This window comes from Podarcis filfolensis, assembly GCF_964270895.1.
Source record: "Podarcis filfolensis genome assembly, chromosome: 3".
Taxonomy (NCBI): domain Eukaryota; kingdom Metazoa; phylum Chordata; class Lepidosauria; order Squamata; family Lacertidae; genus Podarcis; species Podarcis filfolensis.
Genome location: NC_139606.1, coordinates 82,223,287 through 82,241,143, shown reverse-complemented (window position 1 = coordinate 82,241,143; position 17,857 = coordinate 82,223,287). Strand labels below are relative to the sequence as shown.

The 17,857-nt window shown below is 41.8% G+C and overlaps 1 protein-coding gene across 3 annotated transcripts in view; it reads left to right on the top strand.

Moving 5' to 3' along the window:
* Positions 1-3,735: 3,735 nt before the first annotated feature.
* STRN (striatin) overlaps positions 3,736-17,857 on the top strand; it is a 53,928-nt gene continuing 39,806 nt past the window's right edge. The window contains exons 1-2 of one of the 3 annotated variants that reach the window (XM_083604269.1): positions 3,736-4,181; positions 15,912-16,015. In XM_083604269.1, the coding sequence (XP_083460395.1) occupies positions 3,888-4,181; positions 15,912-16,015 (398 nt within the window). In that variant the 5' untranslated portion in view covers positions 3,736-3,887. The remainder of the gene's footprint in view (positions 4,182-15,911; positions 16,016-17,857) is intronic. The other 2 variants (XM_083604271.1, XM_083604270.1) reach the window with 2 other exon arrangements.

The following is a 17,857-nucleotide window of genomic DNA, read 5'->3' as shown; positions in this document are numbered from 1 at the left end:
GACATCTTTGGTATATTTTAAGACCAACACATTTATTGTAGCATAATATTGCATTTACCTAAAATCCAGTTTGTCAGATGCATGCTATGGTGGATAGATACCTCTTTGTAACAGGCATAATGTGTGGATATAATTTACAAAAAATACACACAACATTGCAATCAAAACTCCATTGTGAAAAATACTTAATAGAACAAAAATGTGACAGAATTGCACTTCTTTTTGCCAAATGTTCCTGTCAAGACTACTATAGACCAAGATGACCCATGGAAAGACAAACAAGAGGCCAAGACCCTATGTTTCTTTTTTCCCATATTATTTGGTTCTTTACTAAAAGAGGTGTACTCTTAGGCAGCACGTTTATTGCCAATTATATGACACACAGTCCACAGTAGCAGCTTGTTATCTAGTACAGAAAGCATTTTCTATAAGGAGATAAACTTGATTTTCATAATACTTCTATGTCTTCTGTTAAAAAAAGGACCAGCAACTGAAACAATTTCATTGAACAACGGAATCTTCTGCTTCACAAAGGAGCCTTGCTTTCCTCTGGTAAAGCTAGTACAGGACCATGAAGTGAATGGGCAGTGGATGGTGTTCATTCTCTGCTAACACTAAGCCCCTGTTGTCTGAGCTTTCCACAATCTAGTTTGATCTTAGAAACATTTTCATGCTTCTGGTTGAGAAATGTCTGCGGGCCTCGCACATTACGTAAGATCAGTTCTCTAAGTTATGGATTTTTCTGAAGGGTAGGGCTGTTTTGTTGTCATAGATTCCTGAACTGTTTGCAGTAAGTGTGGGAGTTACTAAATGATCTTTATAACTAAAACAGGCTGGACAAGATATATATATATATCTTGTCCAGCCTGTTTTAGATCATATATATATATATATAATGATTCTCAAAACTTACGGATCCCTGACAATTTCAAAAATGAAATTGTTATTACCCAACTAGCCTGATAATCTATTTTCATACTTGAAACATACTGAAAGTGTTCTATGAGAAATGTGAACTATTATGACCCACAATGAAGATAAGAGATGGATGCAAACAGCGCTTGTATAAAAGCCAGCTGGCAGGGTTTTTTTTTATATGCATAGAATTGCATCCAAACTACACAAAGAATGCATGTAGGAGACAGAAGACTGGATATGGTTGTCAGAGCAACTCCTGATACCAAAATAGTTTATTGGAAGGAGACTGGTTCATGACAGCGGTAGGCGTAATCCGCTGCCCTTCACCATCTCTGGTGTATAGCTTTGGTCTGTTCCTTCTGATTATGAGACATTATTCCAACTCTGCAAGCTTCCTAACCAAGCTTCCTTCAAGTAGGATGGGGGGGGCAGGGCTTGAGGCTTATGAACACCCCATCCTACTTGAAAATCTCTGCTTGTCAGAGCTCTAATTGTGACAGCAAAACACATACTGCAGTACTTAAGCAAACCAACTGTGACAGTAAACATATATTTTCTTAATAAGTGATCATTACGTAATAATTGCAACTCTTTGAAGTTAATTTTGTTTTAAACTTTTAGGCTGTAGTTTTTTGTTTATTTTTAGTCTAGTAATACCAGTTTTCCACTTATCTCAGTAAAACCACCCTATAAAGTGGGACTGGATGACTAGGAGAGGCTGACTTAAGCTGTGTCTTTGTTGGCACAAAAATCAGGTCAGTTTAACAATGATTGCACCATAATATGCAACTTGTTGGGATCTTCAGGAATAGTGTTGCATGGTCATCTTTAAACTTAGTCTCTAGATTCTAGAGTTAGATATTCCTGACCCAAAACCTCTGTGGTCCAATCCAGCGGGAAGTCTATTTCAACTCAAATATGCCCAATATAAATGGTGAAGGATCAAATTTTAAAATATGGAGGCAAACGAATGCGGGTGTCTAACCAATTACTCCCTGGAAGTCTCTTCTTTTTCCTCAGCTGAGCTCCAGAGCAGTAGTCTCTGCTGAAAAAAAGGCACTGCTAAAAGAAAGGCACAGAGCCACATCTTTGTTACCTTAACAATGTTAGCTAGAAGGCCACTATCACATCGAGAAGCAAGCCTGGCTGTTTCAGGAATTTGAATCCTGAACTCTGAATAGTTGCACTGGAGTGCAGAAGGAGTTAAAATGTAGTTTGCACACTTTTAAAATGTCTTCATATCTGGTAGTACACAAAGGATAAGCAAACCAGAATAGCTGTTATGAATACAACCAAGTTTTTTTTAAATGTAGTATTTCTTGAAAACAAGGTTTAAATTACACAAACAAATATTAGATGCTTTGAAACTGCTTTGAGCTCAGTACTGCAGGAGGAGCTCAGTACTGTGGAGGAGGAGACGAATCCAGGAAATCAATATAGAGGAACAAAAGAAATAAAAATACCATAAGAATATCTCACAGCTGTTCTATGAAGAACTAACCCATAACCTGAAGGGTGGCTGATCTAATCAAAGAAGAATGTGAAATTCTGCATAGGATTAGTTCTCCAGACCTTCTCTTAGTCAAAGAAATGAACAAATAACTAGTGAAGGTTTTCAGTAAAGCGTCTGGATTGGGCTGCATTGTGAAGGGTTATCCTTGTCAGGCTGTGGTTTAGTGGTTAGAGTGTTGGACTAGGAGACCAAAACGCAAAACCCTACTCAGTCAGGAAGTTCATTGGGTGACCTTGGCCCAGTCTTAGCTTAACTCACCTCACAGGGTTGTTTTCTGAGGAGAAAATGAGGAAGAGCCGAGGAGGAGAATCATGAAGGCCACCTTGAGCTTAGAGGAAAGGTGGCTGTAAACACAACAAAGCATAGGCGTCATTTATAGACTTGGCACTAAATGTCTTCTGTTTATCTAGGGGAAGAGAGGAATCAATAATCAAACAATGTCTCCATTGGACAGAAGCAGAAGCAGCTGCCTCAGGAAGTCAAGTGCTGGGACCAGGGGCGAGCTTATGAAGTACAGAGGTGTGCGCGCAGCTAAGTGGCCAGTCCTTCACCGGCAGTGGAGGACGCTGTTTCCGCTATTGCCAGTGGTGCAGAATGAGTCAATTCCCAGTTTGATCAGATTCTGTACTGGAAAGGGGAAACCTCGTGTCCTTTGCCTCTGCTCCCATCAACACCACGCCGGCTCCAAACATCGCTTGTAGCAGTCGCCTCTTTTTTGCCTAATAGGACAAGCCCTGATTTTAGCTTCAAAGAGGCTCCTAGAGTATCGATAGGTTGTGTAAACAGGGATCAAATACAAGCGTCTGCATAATTACTTTTGTAAGATGCTAGTGCACGTGTAGCCCCCCCCCCCTTTTAACAGATGTTTGCATTTTAAATATCTAAAATCCCAGTGCACCCGACCGTAGACTATTCAGAAGTAGCATGTTCAGTCCTCAAGGAAACTTCAGAGCTTTTAAGTGATATTTTGGGACGGGGCTTTCGCCAGCATATCTTCCTTTCTTCCTGACCACGAACGATGCACAGTCAACTCTCTCCTGTTTACAGCCATTTAATCCTGAGCAGAGAAAACGGTGCGGAAGGGCAGTTACAGAATCCATTTGCGACTAGCGACTTGCATAGAATAGCCTTCGGAGCCTCGCTCTCGATTCCAGAAACCGGACAGGAAACAAAACGAACTCCATTTCCCAGCATGCCCCGGGCCCGCCCTCTCAACGCTCGTTTCCCTCCCTCTGCCGTGTCCCTAGCCGGGCGCCGTAGCAGCCGGCGGGGGCGGCTGTCAGGCGTCTGACGGAGGGCAGGACGCGCCCAGTTTGTTGCTGCTTCCACTGAGACGCGGCTGCCTGACTAGCGGGGCGCGGGCGTCGTCGGCGTCGTCGTCAGCGGCGGCGGCTCCAGGGGCTGCCCGGCGGTGGGGACTGCGTGGCGGCCTCGGGCCGCGGCGACGGCTCCGGCCATGGACGAGCAGGCGGGGCCCGGGGTCTTCTTCAGCAACAACAACAACAACAACGCGCTGCTGCTGCCGCCGCCTCCGGGCGGGGCCGGGCAAGGGCTGGAGCCGGGGGAGGCGGCGGCGGCGGCGGCTGCAGCCGTAGCGGCGGCGGCCGGAGGCTCCTCGGCGGTCCCGGCTCCGGCCTCTGCGGCGCGGGCTCAGTACAGCGTCCCGGGCATCCTGCACTTCCTGCAGCACGAGTGGGGCCGCTTTGAGGCCGAGAGAGCCGAGTGGGAGGCGGAGCGGGCGGAGCTGCAGGTACCGTCCGGCCGCTTTCCCTTCGCCTTTCGCCTCGTCCGGGCCGCTGCCTCTTCTATGCAAACATCTCCACACGCGCGTCTCTTCCTTCCCCTTCCCCGCCCGGACCTGTCTGCTGTTCTTCTCTCCTCCCTCCCTCCCCCCATCTCTCTCTTCTCCGTGCTTCCCCATCGGTTTAGCCTCGGAACTGTGGAAGAGGAGTGTGCCTCTGAGCATAGGCAGAGCGCCTTTGCCTTGAGTGATTATTGTCAGCGCGCACTCGCAACCTGGGGGTTGCGGGGAGGTTTTCTAGCTTGTCTAAGCTGGCGGGGTCTTTCTTCTGAAGAAACAAAGCCCTGGTTAGTGCTAGGCGGGAAGAGGCTAACAGGAGAGCTTCCTTTGACAACTGTTAGCTTGGGGCAGGCTTGCCTACAGGATGTACAGGTGCTTGGTGCCATGATAATATTATGGTTTTGGTCCCAGCAGAACATGCGTTGTGTATGTGCCTCCTTGCTCCACATGGGAATAGGAAAGGAGAGAGGATGTGATCTGGTAGTTGCTCTCCCAAGTACTACCCTTTTGAGAAGGAAATTATTAGAGATTTGTGTGATGTCTGTTAGTTATCTTTAACCAATATAGAATTGATGTGTCCCGCACGTAAAACAGCTTTGTTTTGGAACGTTGACTCAGTATGTGTGAACATTTTTCAAAGCACATCACATACATTGTCTGAGAAACACTTACAACAGTCACTCTATTTTAGATATTAATATCCTCACCCGCTGAAGGCAATTTCATTCAAATGGCAAGGGCCTCCTCCCTATTTCTCTGTGCCCACTCACCCATCTTTCATGGAGGCCAGTAGTGGTGTAGTGGTTAGAGTGTCGCACTAGGACCTGGGTTCAAATTCCCACATGGCCATGAAGCTCACCGGGTGACTTTGGGCCAGTCGCTGCTTCTCTGCCTAACCTACCTCACAGGGGTGTTGTAGGGATTAAATGAGAAAAGGGTACATCAGTTACTGATACCAATTTGAGCTCTCTGGCAAAAAAGGTTGCACCAAAGCCCCACAATATGTTGGCTGAATGGGATGCAAATTTGGCAGTTGGTTTATTGTGGGGAAAGTGTGAGGTCAGTAAGGGTTTTTTCTGATGCGGCATTTAGTTTCTTTGGATGGTGGAAACAGGGCTCCCTATTGTAAGGAGCTGTAGCCAGGTTTATGATTCTCAAGCATTTCAGAAGCACTTCTTTGATGTGTTTGTACCATGTGTGAAAAATCTTATGTCAGGCTAGTTGGTAAAGAAAGTGGAATGGAAGGATATACACATGCATGTTCTGTCAGTATGGGCATACATGTGCAAAATTAGACAAAACCTGCAAGGTGTGGAGTTTGCTGCATGTTCTTACATCTTGGGATATTGTGTACCCCAACCTTATGATAGAAGGCTTTAAGATCTCCAAACAGCGTGCTCTGTAGTAGACATGCTAGCTACAGTGGGAGTTTTGCTCAGCAGGTGGTTCAATTACTGTGGCCTTTACTAGGTATTTCAATTTTTAGTGGGTTCTTAAAAACCTTAAATGTACAAGTGCAACAGGATGAAGATTCCTTCTGCATTCCAGATTGTGCAAGAAGCTACCAACATAACTTGGACTTGGTAGTACAGGCAACTCCCCATTTATGCAGGGATTTCATTCCGGGTCATTGCGTGCTTGCATGAAATTATAAATCGGAAACCCATTGGAAAAGCCTGCATAAAGGCCCCCCCCACCCCCAGTTCCTCCCTTTTAGTGATATTTCAGTGATGTCGTTATGACGTTTCTGGGTTACTTCTGGGTTCGGGATATGTGCACTTGTGCATGATCACGCACGTATTGGTTGCGTCCAAAACAGGAGCTGCCTGTAAATCTTCGAGCCTGAACTTGTCATAGGCTGCATAAAGTCCCTGGTAAAGGCACTTATCTCTGCTGTTTCTCCTTTTTCAGGTTGAGCAAAGGCTGATTGAGCGGTTCATGGTTATCTAATATTGTAGAATAGCCTCTGCTATTATTCCACATGAGAGGCTGTTGTGTCATTTGAAGCAAAAAAATGTGCACTTCACTATCATCCATAGATAGCATGAGTTCTGAGATGCTCATTAGCTATACAGCGGATGGTAGTTTGCCACAGAGATGGTTGGAAAAACAATCAAGGATCAATAACAGATTTGCATTGAAATGGCAAATGTGAATCATGTAAGCAAGTATAAGGCACATTGGGGCAAAACATTGCAACTTCACATATATGCTTACATGTGACTGGCCAGGAAAGACACCTTGCTAAATTCTGTGCTAGAGAGAATTAAGAAAGGAATTGAAAATAAAACTGCCCATGTCATAATGCCATTTTCAAAGCTATGATACAGCCACACTTGGAGTCCTGTCCCGTCCTGCTTGCAGACTTCTTCTAGGTATATAGTTGGCCACTGTGAGAACAGGATGTACTTTTCATCTGACACAGCAGGGCAGATAAATGCTAGTATAGGTAGTTGCTAGCTAGCATTTGTGTATGCAGAGGATAAGGTTATAAACCCTTTCTCTCTCTCCATCATTTGCTATATTTTGTTTGTGCTGCTGATTGGTTTAAGTGTTTGTTTATCTATTAGATGTTTTTCATATAATCATAGAATTGTAGAGTTGGAAGGGACCCCAAGGGTCATTAACTCAAATCCATTGCTTCCTAGCCTCTGGAGTAGGAGAAAACAAGCTTGTTCCATCCTCCGTGTGGCAGCCCTTTAGATATTTGAAGATAGCTATAATTTCTTCTCTTGTCTTGTCTTTACCAGGCTAAGCATACTCAGTTCCCTCAACTGTTCCACATAAAGCTTGGTTTTTTTTTAAAAAAAATAATATTTATTAAAGTTTCAAAAAAGTTACAAAAATAAGGAAAAACAAAAAACAAAAAATACAAAATACAGAAAAAGTAAAAACAGTTAAAAAGAAATCCATCTTTCCATAACTTATCTTTCATTTACTTATTTCCTTGACCTCCTCACACCTCCCTTTTTTGTATTCTAGTTAAATTGATTGTTTCAGCAAGTCCTTTCCATTCTTGTATTTATCTTAATAATTTATCTTAATATATTGTAACTTTACATTCTGACCTGTTAACAATCCATTCTTCCTTAACCCTATATAACATTACTGCAAAAACCACATTACTTCATTCCAACATCCTTTTAACATTCCTTAATTTTACAATGTTTCTGTAGATAGTCTTTAAATTTCTTCCAATCTTCTTCTACTGACTCTTCTCCCTGGTCTCGGATTCTGCCAGTCATTTCCGCCAGTTCCATATAGTCCATCACTTTCATCTGCCATTCTTCCCGGGTGGGTAGCTCTTGTGTCTTCCAATACTTCGCTATAAGTATTCTTGCTGCTGTTGTTGCATACATTAAAAAAGTTCTATCCTTCTTTGGCACCAATTGGCCAACCATGCCCAGGAGAAAGGCCTCTGGTTTCTTCAGGAAGGTATATTTAAATACCTTTTTCATTTCATTATAAATCATCTCCCAGAAAGCCTTAATCTTTGGGCACGTCCACCAAAGGTGAAAAAATGTGCCTTCAGTCTCTTTACATTTCCAACATTTATTATCGGGCAAATGATAGATTTTTGCAAGCTTGACTGGTGTCATGTACCACCTGTATATCATTTTCATAATATTCTCTCTTAAGGCATTACATGCCGTGAACTTCATACCTGTGGTCCATAACTGTTCCCAGTCAGCCAACATAATGTTATGTCCAACATCTTGAGCCCATTTAATCATAGCAGATTTCACACATAAAGCTTGGTTTTGATCATGCTGGTCACCCTCCTCTGCACACATTCTAGCTTGTCAATATCCTTTTAAAATTATGACACCCAGAACCGAACGCAGTACTACCATGCGTAGTCTGACCAAGGCAGAATAAAGCAGGAAAGTTATTTCTCTCGATCAGGACACTATAGATTTGTTGATGCAACCTAGAATAACATTAGTTTTTTTTGCTGATGCATCACACTATTAACTAATGTTAAGCTTGTGGTCTACTAAAATCCCTAGATTCTTTTCACATGTACTACTGGCAAGCCAGGTGTCCCCCATCTTATATTCATGCAGCTGGTTCTTCCTGCCTCAGTGTAGAACCTTACATTTGTCCCTATTGAAATTCATTTTGCTAGTTTCGGCCCAGTTCTCCAATCTGTTATGGTCATCTTGAATCCCAATTTTGTCTTCTGTGGCATTGGCTACCCCTCCCAGTTTGGTGTCATCTGCAAATTTGATGAGCATGCCCTCCGCACTTTCTGTCCCATATTGTGATCCTGATTATTTAAGCATTGAAAAGTGGAGGAATGTATCTCCATGTTTGCTCAGTGCTACTGGTTAAGCTTGCTGTAAAGGTGCAGTCCTTTATACATTTACCAAGGAGTAAGCCCCATTGTACACAATAGGATTTGCTTTCAGAAAAGCCACGGGTACGATTGTGTTGAGACATTACCAAGACAGATAAGTAGTGACAATAGCGCAAAGTGTACTCTCTTATGGGGTTATTGTGTTCGTTAAAATTTCATAGCCCAAAACCCTACAAGGTACTATAACCGTAGCAGAATTAAGAGTCCTAGTCTGTCTGTTGTAAGCTTAGTATTTTTAGTTGCCTTCCTATGATTGAAAGTGTGCAAGTAGAAATAGAAAAAAATCAAATGTTCCTATTGAACTAAGAAGTGAAAAATCAGGTTAAATTATGTTTCTCATCCGTGAAGAATAAGTGACTTGCAATTTGTGGAATAGTTATGTGACTAGCTGCCACTTCTCTGGTATTCTAAACTCTGACATTCTAGATTCAGGATAATCTAGTTCAGTGTAAAATTAAATATTACTGTCTACGCAGGTGAGTAGTGTCATTTCAGGCAGTGACAATAGGGTTTGACTGACATGTGCATCCATGTTTGTGTTCTTTGTATCATGTGCACGTAGGAATATAGGAAACTGCCTACTGAGTTAGACCATTTGGTCCATCTAGTTCAGTATTGCCTATACTGACTAGCATCAGCTCTCCGGGATTTGAGGCAGGGTTCTCTCCCAGACCTACCTGGATATCCTGGGGGCAGATACTGTACCTACCACTGAACTACATCCCTTCCCCTAATGCAAATAGAGAAATCTCACATGTTATATTTCAGCTTATGCTGTGTTTCTCTTTCACAATTATTCTACATGAGCAAATGAGACTTAATGGAGTGCTTTCAATATTAATTGGCTATAATCCAGGAATCTCATACCTTGTTTGGCACATTTTGCTGGACTACAGACTCCTATTTTCTGGGGAATGGCAAATCCCCATGCCATATGATCAGTTTTAAAACTTGAGGCAGATGACTTGGAGATCTTCTTATTTCTGGGAGATCCCAAGTCCCACAGGATTTTCTAAATTACCAGAAGTAGCTTTCAGGATTGCTGTGGTTGATTTACTGCCATCATCATACAGTGATATTCTTTTGAAGTTGAAGCATTCTCTGAGACTAAATGCAATTCTATGCACATTTATTTAGGATTAAGTTCTACTGAAGTGGGCCTGCTTTCTGAGCACTGCATAGAATTTCTCTACCTGCTAATGATTCAAGAATGAAATGGAATAAAGTAACAGTCAACACTGGAGATAGCATCTTGAAAGGTTCTGCTGGAGCAACTGCTAATTGTGCAGATTTTATTTTATTTTCTCCTTGGGAAAGTACATCAGATTGGAAAGGTGACATCTAAAAGTTAATTTTCCTCCTCTAGAAATAGCGCTCTGTAGATTACAGGCAGATGGTACTATAAATGCAGATGTACTGTTTGTCCCGCTGTTTGTGGGACTGGGAAATTCTCATAATAGCAATGGTTTTTGAGAACACTGCTTGGTTTAAGCAGTCTTTGGTCACAAGTGAATGGTAATTTATGTCTTCAAAAAAATCTTCTTGGCTGCTTTTGCTTCGGTGACGAGAAAATGAATTTTTGGCAGAAGTTTATGGCCCTATGTTGGAATGGTGTATTTATTACCGGAGTAGAGCCTACTAACAGTGTTCTCTTGTACACAATCAAGCAAAGGGTTACTTCCTCTTTAGAAAGCAGAACAGAAGACAGCTCATGCAAACGGTATTGCCCTGTTTATTTACTTAATACATTTATCCCCCACTCTTTTGCAGAGTAGCTTACAAAAAAAAGGTAAATCATCCATATAAAATACAAAACAACACAGTATCACAACAAATATTAAAAGCACCAGGGAAAAGCACTGCCATTTTCCAGGGATAAATATGTTTTTTAAAAAAGATTTCTTCCACCTGGCAAAAAAAGACAGCAGAATTTCACCAGCAAGTTGCCATCACTCAAAAAGCCTTCTGTCTGATTACTACCTGCCACACCTCAATCAGCAGGCATATATGAGAAATCCATTCAAAGTTGACTTCCTTCAATGGGCAGGCCGACACTGAGAGGCACTTAAGGTACCTAGAAACTGATACCGTAATTACAACCTTTGACTTTCTTTAGTTTTTTTATTATTTTAAAAACATGAGAAAAAATAGCCTTTTATGAATTCTTTTATAAACTCTGTGGGTGTAGGAAACCAGCACACATTTATCAAAGATAGATTTGGGTTAATGCTTTCCTGTGCTGTAAAAAAATGAAGCAGATTTTTGTGTGTGTGTTTTGTACAGCAGCACATATACTGAAAACTCAAATTGCCATATCATCTTTGTTTCTCATAATATGCATATTAGGGTCAGTCAAGTAGTAATCCTTTCTGTTATTGAATTATTTTGTACTGACCCATATTCAGACTTGTCCCTCCACTAATGGAACGGCTTCTTCCATTTGTGGAAGGATTGGAGATCCAGCAGAGGCTCCCAATGGATGAAGCGAGGAGGTATTGATTCCCCCAGCCGTGTATCCCATCCTTTTCTAGAGGGTCACACAATCCTTCTGAGCAGCACTGTAGGGGAAAGGAGGAATCAGTAACAAGTGCCTTCCCTTTCCTTCATTGAAAGTGTCCCATGAGCATGGCTACCTCAGGCAGCTGATTTTGGCTGTCATGAATGGGCAGGAAGTGGTTAGTTACCTGGTTAATTTTTATTGTGTATGTACTCTGAGGGAGAGGCACTTAATGAAATTTTCTGTCTCGGGTGCCAAAATCAGTTGGCCAACCTTGCACCTTGATGTGGGGTTGAGGTGCTATTTCCTATTCCGCCTGTGGCAGCATAATGTCCCTGCTCATGAGAACTCTGGATCTAACCCAGACTGTTAATTGCTTTTCAGATAAACCTTCAAACAATATAAATGCCTTGCGCAGGTGCTCTGCAAAAGCTGCATTTCGTATGCAAAAACATACGAAAAGGACTACTAGAATTGAATACAATAAAAACTGGAGATTTAAACCTGAACACTTCATTGATCACAGCCCTTTTAGTCTGAGGGGCTCTGAATGCTCTGCAAAAGATAGCAAACTACACTCTTAGATAGGTGGGAGGATCATTGGTTGATCCAAGAGATCATCATGGGAAAACTGCATTTTGAATAAGCCTTCCACACATGTATCCACCAGGGTAGTTCCAAATCTGCGTCCCTGTTCTTATTGCTAGCTCACATTGGGGTTTCTGTCTGATGGAGGTGCATGCCCCTATCTAGACCCACCAGTTTTTAAGCACAACTGAAAATGGGGCTTGTATCAGTTTGTGATTTAATGCTGCTCTGGCATATACTTGCTATTGATGTTTTGTTTATTTGATTTTATTTATTAAATTTATATCCCACCCTTCCTCCCAAATGAGCACAGGGTGGGAGACAGTAAGTGATAAAACATCTTTAGAACTATTCGAGTACAGATGCAGAATGGGAAAGATGCTATAACCTGAGCAATTTAATGCACTTTCCCCCTTTCCAATGTGACACTTTGAAAAAACACACACAACTACCTGACCCAAGCCAAAGCTGTCAATAAAGTGTGCTCCACATCATTCGAAATCTTCTGTCTTGACTTAAAATGCAAATGTATTTGAAGCTTTTGCATCAACTCTTTAGATCGCAATTTATTCTGTCTTCTGTTTTGTTTTTGTAATCATTGCCTGTTCTAATAATACCACAGTCCTTCAGGCTATATATAATAAACACACTGCTGGCAAACAGCATTGATAGCACTCCAGTCATGTGATTCTCTCCCCCCCTAACTTTATTGCAGAAATGATTAAATGTCTAGAGCACAATTAAATGCATAGTATGTGCATATGTGTGTATGTATACGTGCACACGTGCCTGTATGCATTTGGCTAAATATGGAATCCGATTTGGAAAAAAGATTGAGTGCAGCAAAAGATGGCGAAAGCCTCAGAAATTTATTAGTCTTACCAGCTCAGATTGTGCAACAAGTTTTCAAGACATAAAGTGAAAGCTCTTTTTTTAAAAAAAGAGATTTAGGGTGATATCCAACTAAGCCATACTTTTAGTAGTTTCATTGAAACAAAGGGATGATTCTTGTTTGTGTCTCATCTAATCTTTCTTTTTGTGGTTGAAGATTCTGACTGAATAGCTGCAAGATTTCATTCCCACAACTCAGGCCTTAAAGGAACTAAATGTGGGATTAGGTTCTGTGTGTCCCAAGTGGCTCCTGGGCCCCAGAGAAACAGTGGCAATCAATATTTAAGTTCGCCTTCACGCCACTTCATCAGTAACATGTTTCAGGCAAATTCCTTGCTATTGATTCAGAGAGAGCTTCATTTTCAAATTTTGTGCAGTGTTGTTTATTTTCCAAAATTACTTTGGAAGTACAAAGTTGTTGGGAGCCTTGATCTGTGCACTCAAGTCTGCAGCTATTATTGCTATCACATCTGCAGGTGCATGTCTGTCCTAACTGGGCCAACAACTCTTTAAGTTAGAAAGGATGGGAAGAGCACGATGTGCAGCAACAGTTCAGTCCAACCCTGTGTTTACAGAACCAGCAGCATGGTACGTGGTGGTGAAGATTGGAAACACAGTGATAGATCTTAGTTTTTCTTTCTGAGTATCCCCATATGAAAGTGATTTGCTTTGAAAACTGATAGGCCACAAGTTTAACATGAGCCAACAGTGAGTGCAGCAGCAAAAAAAGCTAATGCTATTTTAGGCTGCATCAACGGAAGTATAGTGTCAACAGAAGTGTAGTAAAAGTACTGCCCTATTCTGCCTTGGTCAGACCACACCAGGAGTCCTGTGTCCAATTCTGGGCACCACAATTTAAGAAGGGTATTGACGAGCATGGGGCAGATGGAGATTGTAAACCTGGAAAGGTAGCCAATCTAGGATAAGGAAAACACTGATCCTAAGCCCTGGGATATCTTTGGGAGAGGAAAAGGCTTAGCCTCACAAAATCCAGAGTCGAGTCCCTAAAACAGTTGAATGGTGTCTTGTACATCTCCTTCCAGCAACTCCTGCAGCCAGGCTGGTGCAGAATGTATTACTCTGCTTTCCTTCGGACTGTATCAGTGAGGTTGAGAAGGAGGTCTTATCATATGGGCAGCCAGGACCTCCATACATGATGTACAGGCTTACGCTCCAGAGGAGGTCACTTTGGTTCTGCTAACACAGCAAAAACAACACGAGAGGCATCAGTTATAGGTTACTGGTCTCTGCAGGTGCTGTGATTCTCCAGTGGTTTGACTTTGGCCCCAGAGGCACACTCCACTGTCTCTTGAGACAGCTGGATACCAACAATTGGCAAGCTAGAATGTGTGCAAAGGAAGGTGACTAAGATGATCTTGGGTCTGGAAACCAAGCCTTATGAGGAACAGTTGAGGGAGTTAGATAGGTTTATCCTGTAAAAGAGGAGATAGAGAGGTGATATGATAGCCATCTTCAAATATCTGAAGTGCTGTCTCATGGAAGATGGAGCAGGCTTGTTTTCTCCTGCTCCAGAGGGCAGGACTGAACCAGTTTATTCAAACTATGAGAATGGAGAGCCCAAGTAAACATTAGGAAGATTTCTCTGACTGTAAGAACTGTTTGACTCAGTTGGAAGGGAGTAGACTCTCATTCAATGGAGGTTTTTAAGCAGAGGTTGGAGGGCCATCTGTCAGAGATGCTTTAGTTGTGATTCCTACATTGCAAGTGGTTAGACTAGATGACCCTGTGATTATATGGACGGTATAAGGAATGCTGGATCTTAAAGCTTGGGCCATAAACACATGTGTGCTTTAATAATTGAAATTTTAACAAGACTTTGTTAGATTGTTTTGCCCTTTAAACCTTTGTTTTAATTCTGAAATTCTTAGTATCTGTTATTCTTCTCTCCCCACCCTCATCCCCCGATATTGAGCTGAGAGAGATTCTAAGGTGTATTTTACCTTTGATATTATTGAATGAGGTTGGAGTGGAACAAATGTAGAAAGCATGCTCTCCCCTGTCCCCCCCCCCCCCCGCGCACGCAATGACTAAAGCAATTCAGTATCTCTGCTCCATCCCTTCCCCCCTTCCAGGCCTTTAGGAATTGCTGCAACTGACTGAACGGTGACCTTATAGCCAAGAAGTCTTTGCAAAACCTGTTGGTAATGTTTCTAGGGTGTGTGTATAAACTGGAATGTCGCGAGCAGCCTTGGGAGTGGCTGCAAAACAACCTTAAGGGGCTGTTAGTCCTAGTACATTTCAGTTTGCATTCCTTCTGTTAAAATACCAAATACAGTACTAAATACTAAAGTCTGATTTGGTTTAGGCATCTTGTGCGCAACCAGGCACTTGATGGTTAGGCCAGCCTACTATATTGTAGTTTGCAGCTTTTCCTCCTTCTATTTATTTTTTTTAAGTTTATTACCAGGTTTACAGGTTGCTTCATTATTGCCAGAGATAGACAGTTCACTGTACAGCTGTTTATGAAAGCCTTTGAAGCTTGCTTATCACTGATGCGCTGCTTGTCATGTTGCAGTTAAACCATGTCTTCCCATGCTAATAACTACCTTACCAACGCTTAAGGTTTAGTCCATGGTGCGTTTGCATGTATGGTGATTACGGCCGCAGGCACACCATACATCTGAAGCGCATTTAAAGCATATGGTTTCTCCCAAATTATTCTGGGAAGGTAATTTGTAAAGGGTGCAGGGAATTGTAGATCTGTGAGGGGTAAGCTACAGGATTCTTTGGCATAAGTCATATGCTTGAAATGTGTGGACACAGCCTAAACTATTGACCATGTGGCATTATAATACCACCTTTTACCTTTCTGTGTGCTAGGACTCAGTTGCTTTTTCTTAGAATAGTGACTGCATCATGTGAAGGCTTTTCCTATAAACCTACTCTGAAAAGAGGTCTCCTATGGTGCATCTTTGATTTGTATTAAGTATTTCATCTTCCTTCCAATACATTGGGGGGGGGGGAGGAATAAATCTTTGTTTCTTTTCCTTTCCTTTTAAAAATAGTAAAATATTAATTCCTACCACTTAAGCTTCAAATGCCATCACACCTCCTCAGCAATCTTTATATAGGGAAATTCATGTCAGTTTGGTAAGTGGCAGGGCTTAGAGAACGTGAAGTCTGCTGTGGGAAGAGTATGCATTGCCACTGCTTGAGGTACTGCTACTTGCTTGGTTACAAGTGGGCAGACCCTCTATTTTGCAATGTAACACGTTGAAGAACGACTTAACTTTCAGATTGCAAAATTGTCCTGGAATGTCTGTGGAGAAGCAAGTTGGTTTTTTCCTTTGAAAACTGCAATGTAAAGTATTGTCTCTTTCAGGCCCAAATTGCCTTTCTTCAAGGGGAAAGAAAAGGTCAAGAGAATTTGAAGAAGGATCTAGTGAGGAGAATAAAAATGCTGGAATATGCTCTTAAACAAGAAAGGTATGTGCCAATTTTCTAAACCCTGAATTGTTAACTATGAGTATAGGAACTGCTTCTCAGTCTTGGAAAGGCAACAACACTGACCTTCCGGTCTCTATTCATGCCTTCACCACAAAACAGCCTGTAGCGAAGTGCAGGCTTTTCCAAACTGTTCAGCAGAAAATATAATTTTGCAAAAAACCTCAGCCATACTTAACTTTATAGATATTAATATTTTTGCCCATCCTTGAGGCTTGACTTAAACTCTTTCCTGATGAGAGAACGGGAGCAGAGTCCATGTGTCAAGTTATTTTAAAAATGTCTGGTAAACTAAATGCACAGAGAAGAAAAGAAAGTACTGAATAGTCAGTCTGAAGATGCAGAAAATATAGATATGGTATGTAAGGAATTAATCAGTTATTTTAATTTCCACAATGTAATTTACGAGTATCTTGATGTGCTAAAATCCACAATAAAATGAGAAGAGGCTAAGTCAAGATGGGAAAGTCAACAAATAAATTACTAATGTGCATTTAAGCCAGACAGCTGACCAGTGCACTTGTTTATAAGACAGTGTTGACAAATGTGCATCCTGTATCAGAATAAATCAATTGAACTGCTATATTGATGTCAGTTGAGCTGCTCATTGCTGACTTGCAGCTGAACTGTGTTTGGGAAAAGACCTGGGGCATAATTAGACTTTTAAAAAATTACTAGTCCAGAAAAGGCTTCAAAAAGCACACAAGCTGTCAGGTGATGTGAGAAATAACTCAGAAAAAAATAGAGTCATAGAGACCGTAGAGTTGGAAGGGACCACAAGGGATATCGAGTCCAACCTCCTTCAGTGCAGGAATCTTTTGCCCAGTGTGGAGCACTTTGCTTCCTTCCCAGATACTAGGGCTGGATTCAGAGAAATGTCCGCCTCACAGAAGCTTTCATAATGTGCTCCGTCCAGTTTTCAGATACCCACTTCCTTCCACAGTTTGTCGTGCCATAGTCTACCCTATTCAACAGAACCCTATAACCATTGGGAGAAGCTTACTTGGCTGCTTAGAGGGGGACACTTTTCCCCCTCATCACGACCCTTTGAAGTAGGAGCTGCTGAGAGTTAGCCAAGGCCACCTACTGAGCTTCATGGATGAATGGAGATTTGAACACCTGTCTCCCACTATTTTCCAGGATGTTGGCTAGTTCTGCCTTTTGCAGGATCGTTAGGTGACTGGTCTATCTCTGTGTTGTGGAAAACTTTGAGTTGCAGCGATCAAGGAAAATGCAAGCTTTGGTACTGGTGTTCTATCTTTTCTAATGCCTAAACCCAGAATACTCTAATATAGCTTAGTTTAGGTTTAGTTTATTGTTTATATTCCCATTTATATCCAGAATTGCTGCTTTATGATTACCGCCAAACTGAAACTGGCATCACCTCTGTGATAGACAAACAGTTAGCAGTTATGTTCAGATGGTCTCCAGGCAGGAAACATAAATTGCTTGTGTGAACTCTCAAATTGGCCAGTTCTTATGGGGTCATTTAGGGTGACTGCTTTTACTGAATATTTTGAAGATGCATAAAGGACACAATTTGTAGAAGTGGTTTGGTTTTTTTTTAAAAAAAACACTTTATAATTTGTGACCCAAAGAGCTACTTTCAGCAAGCCTGTGGACTTGAGCTAACCAAATAGAAATGTTGACTTGGAGCTGAAGATTGTGATGCTGTCATAAACTTCCTCTGTAATTTTCAAGTTCCATTAGAGGGAACTGTTTAATTTAAAAGTTCACTTTCCATGAGAGCACAGAAGTAGCTGCATGGCTCTTTGGATTCTGGCCTATGTTGTTGGTCTTGTGAGTAACACATTGATAAATTCT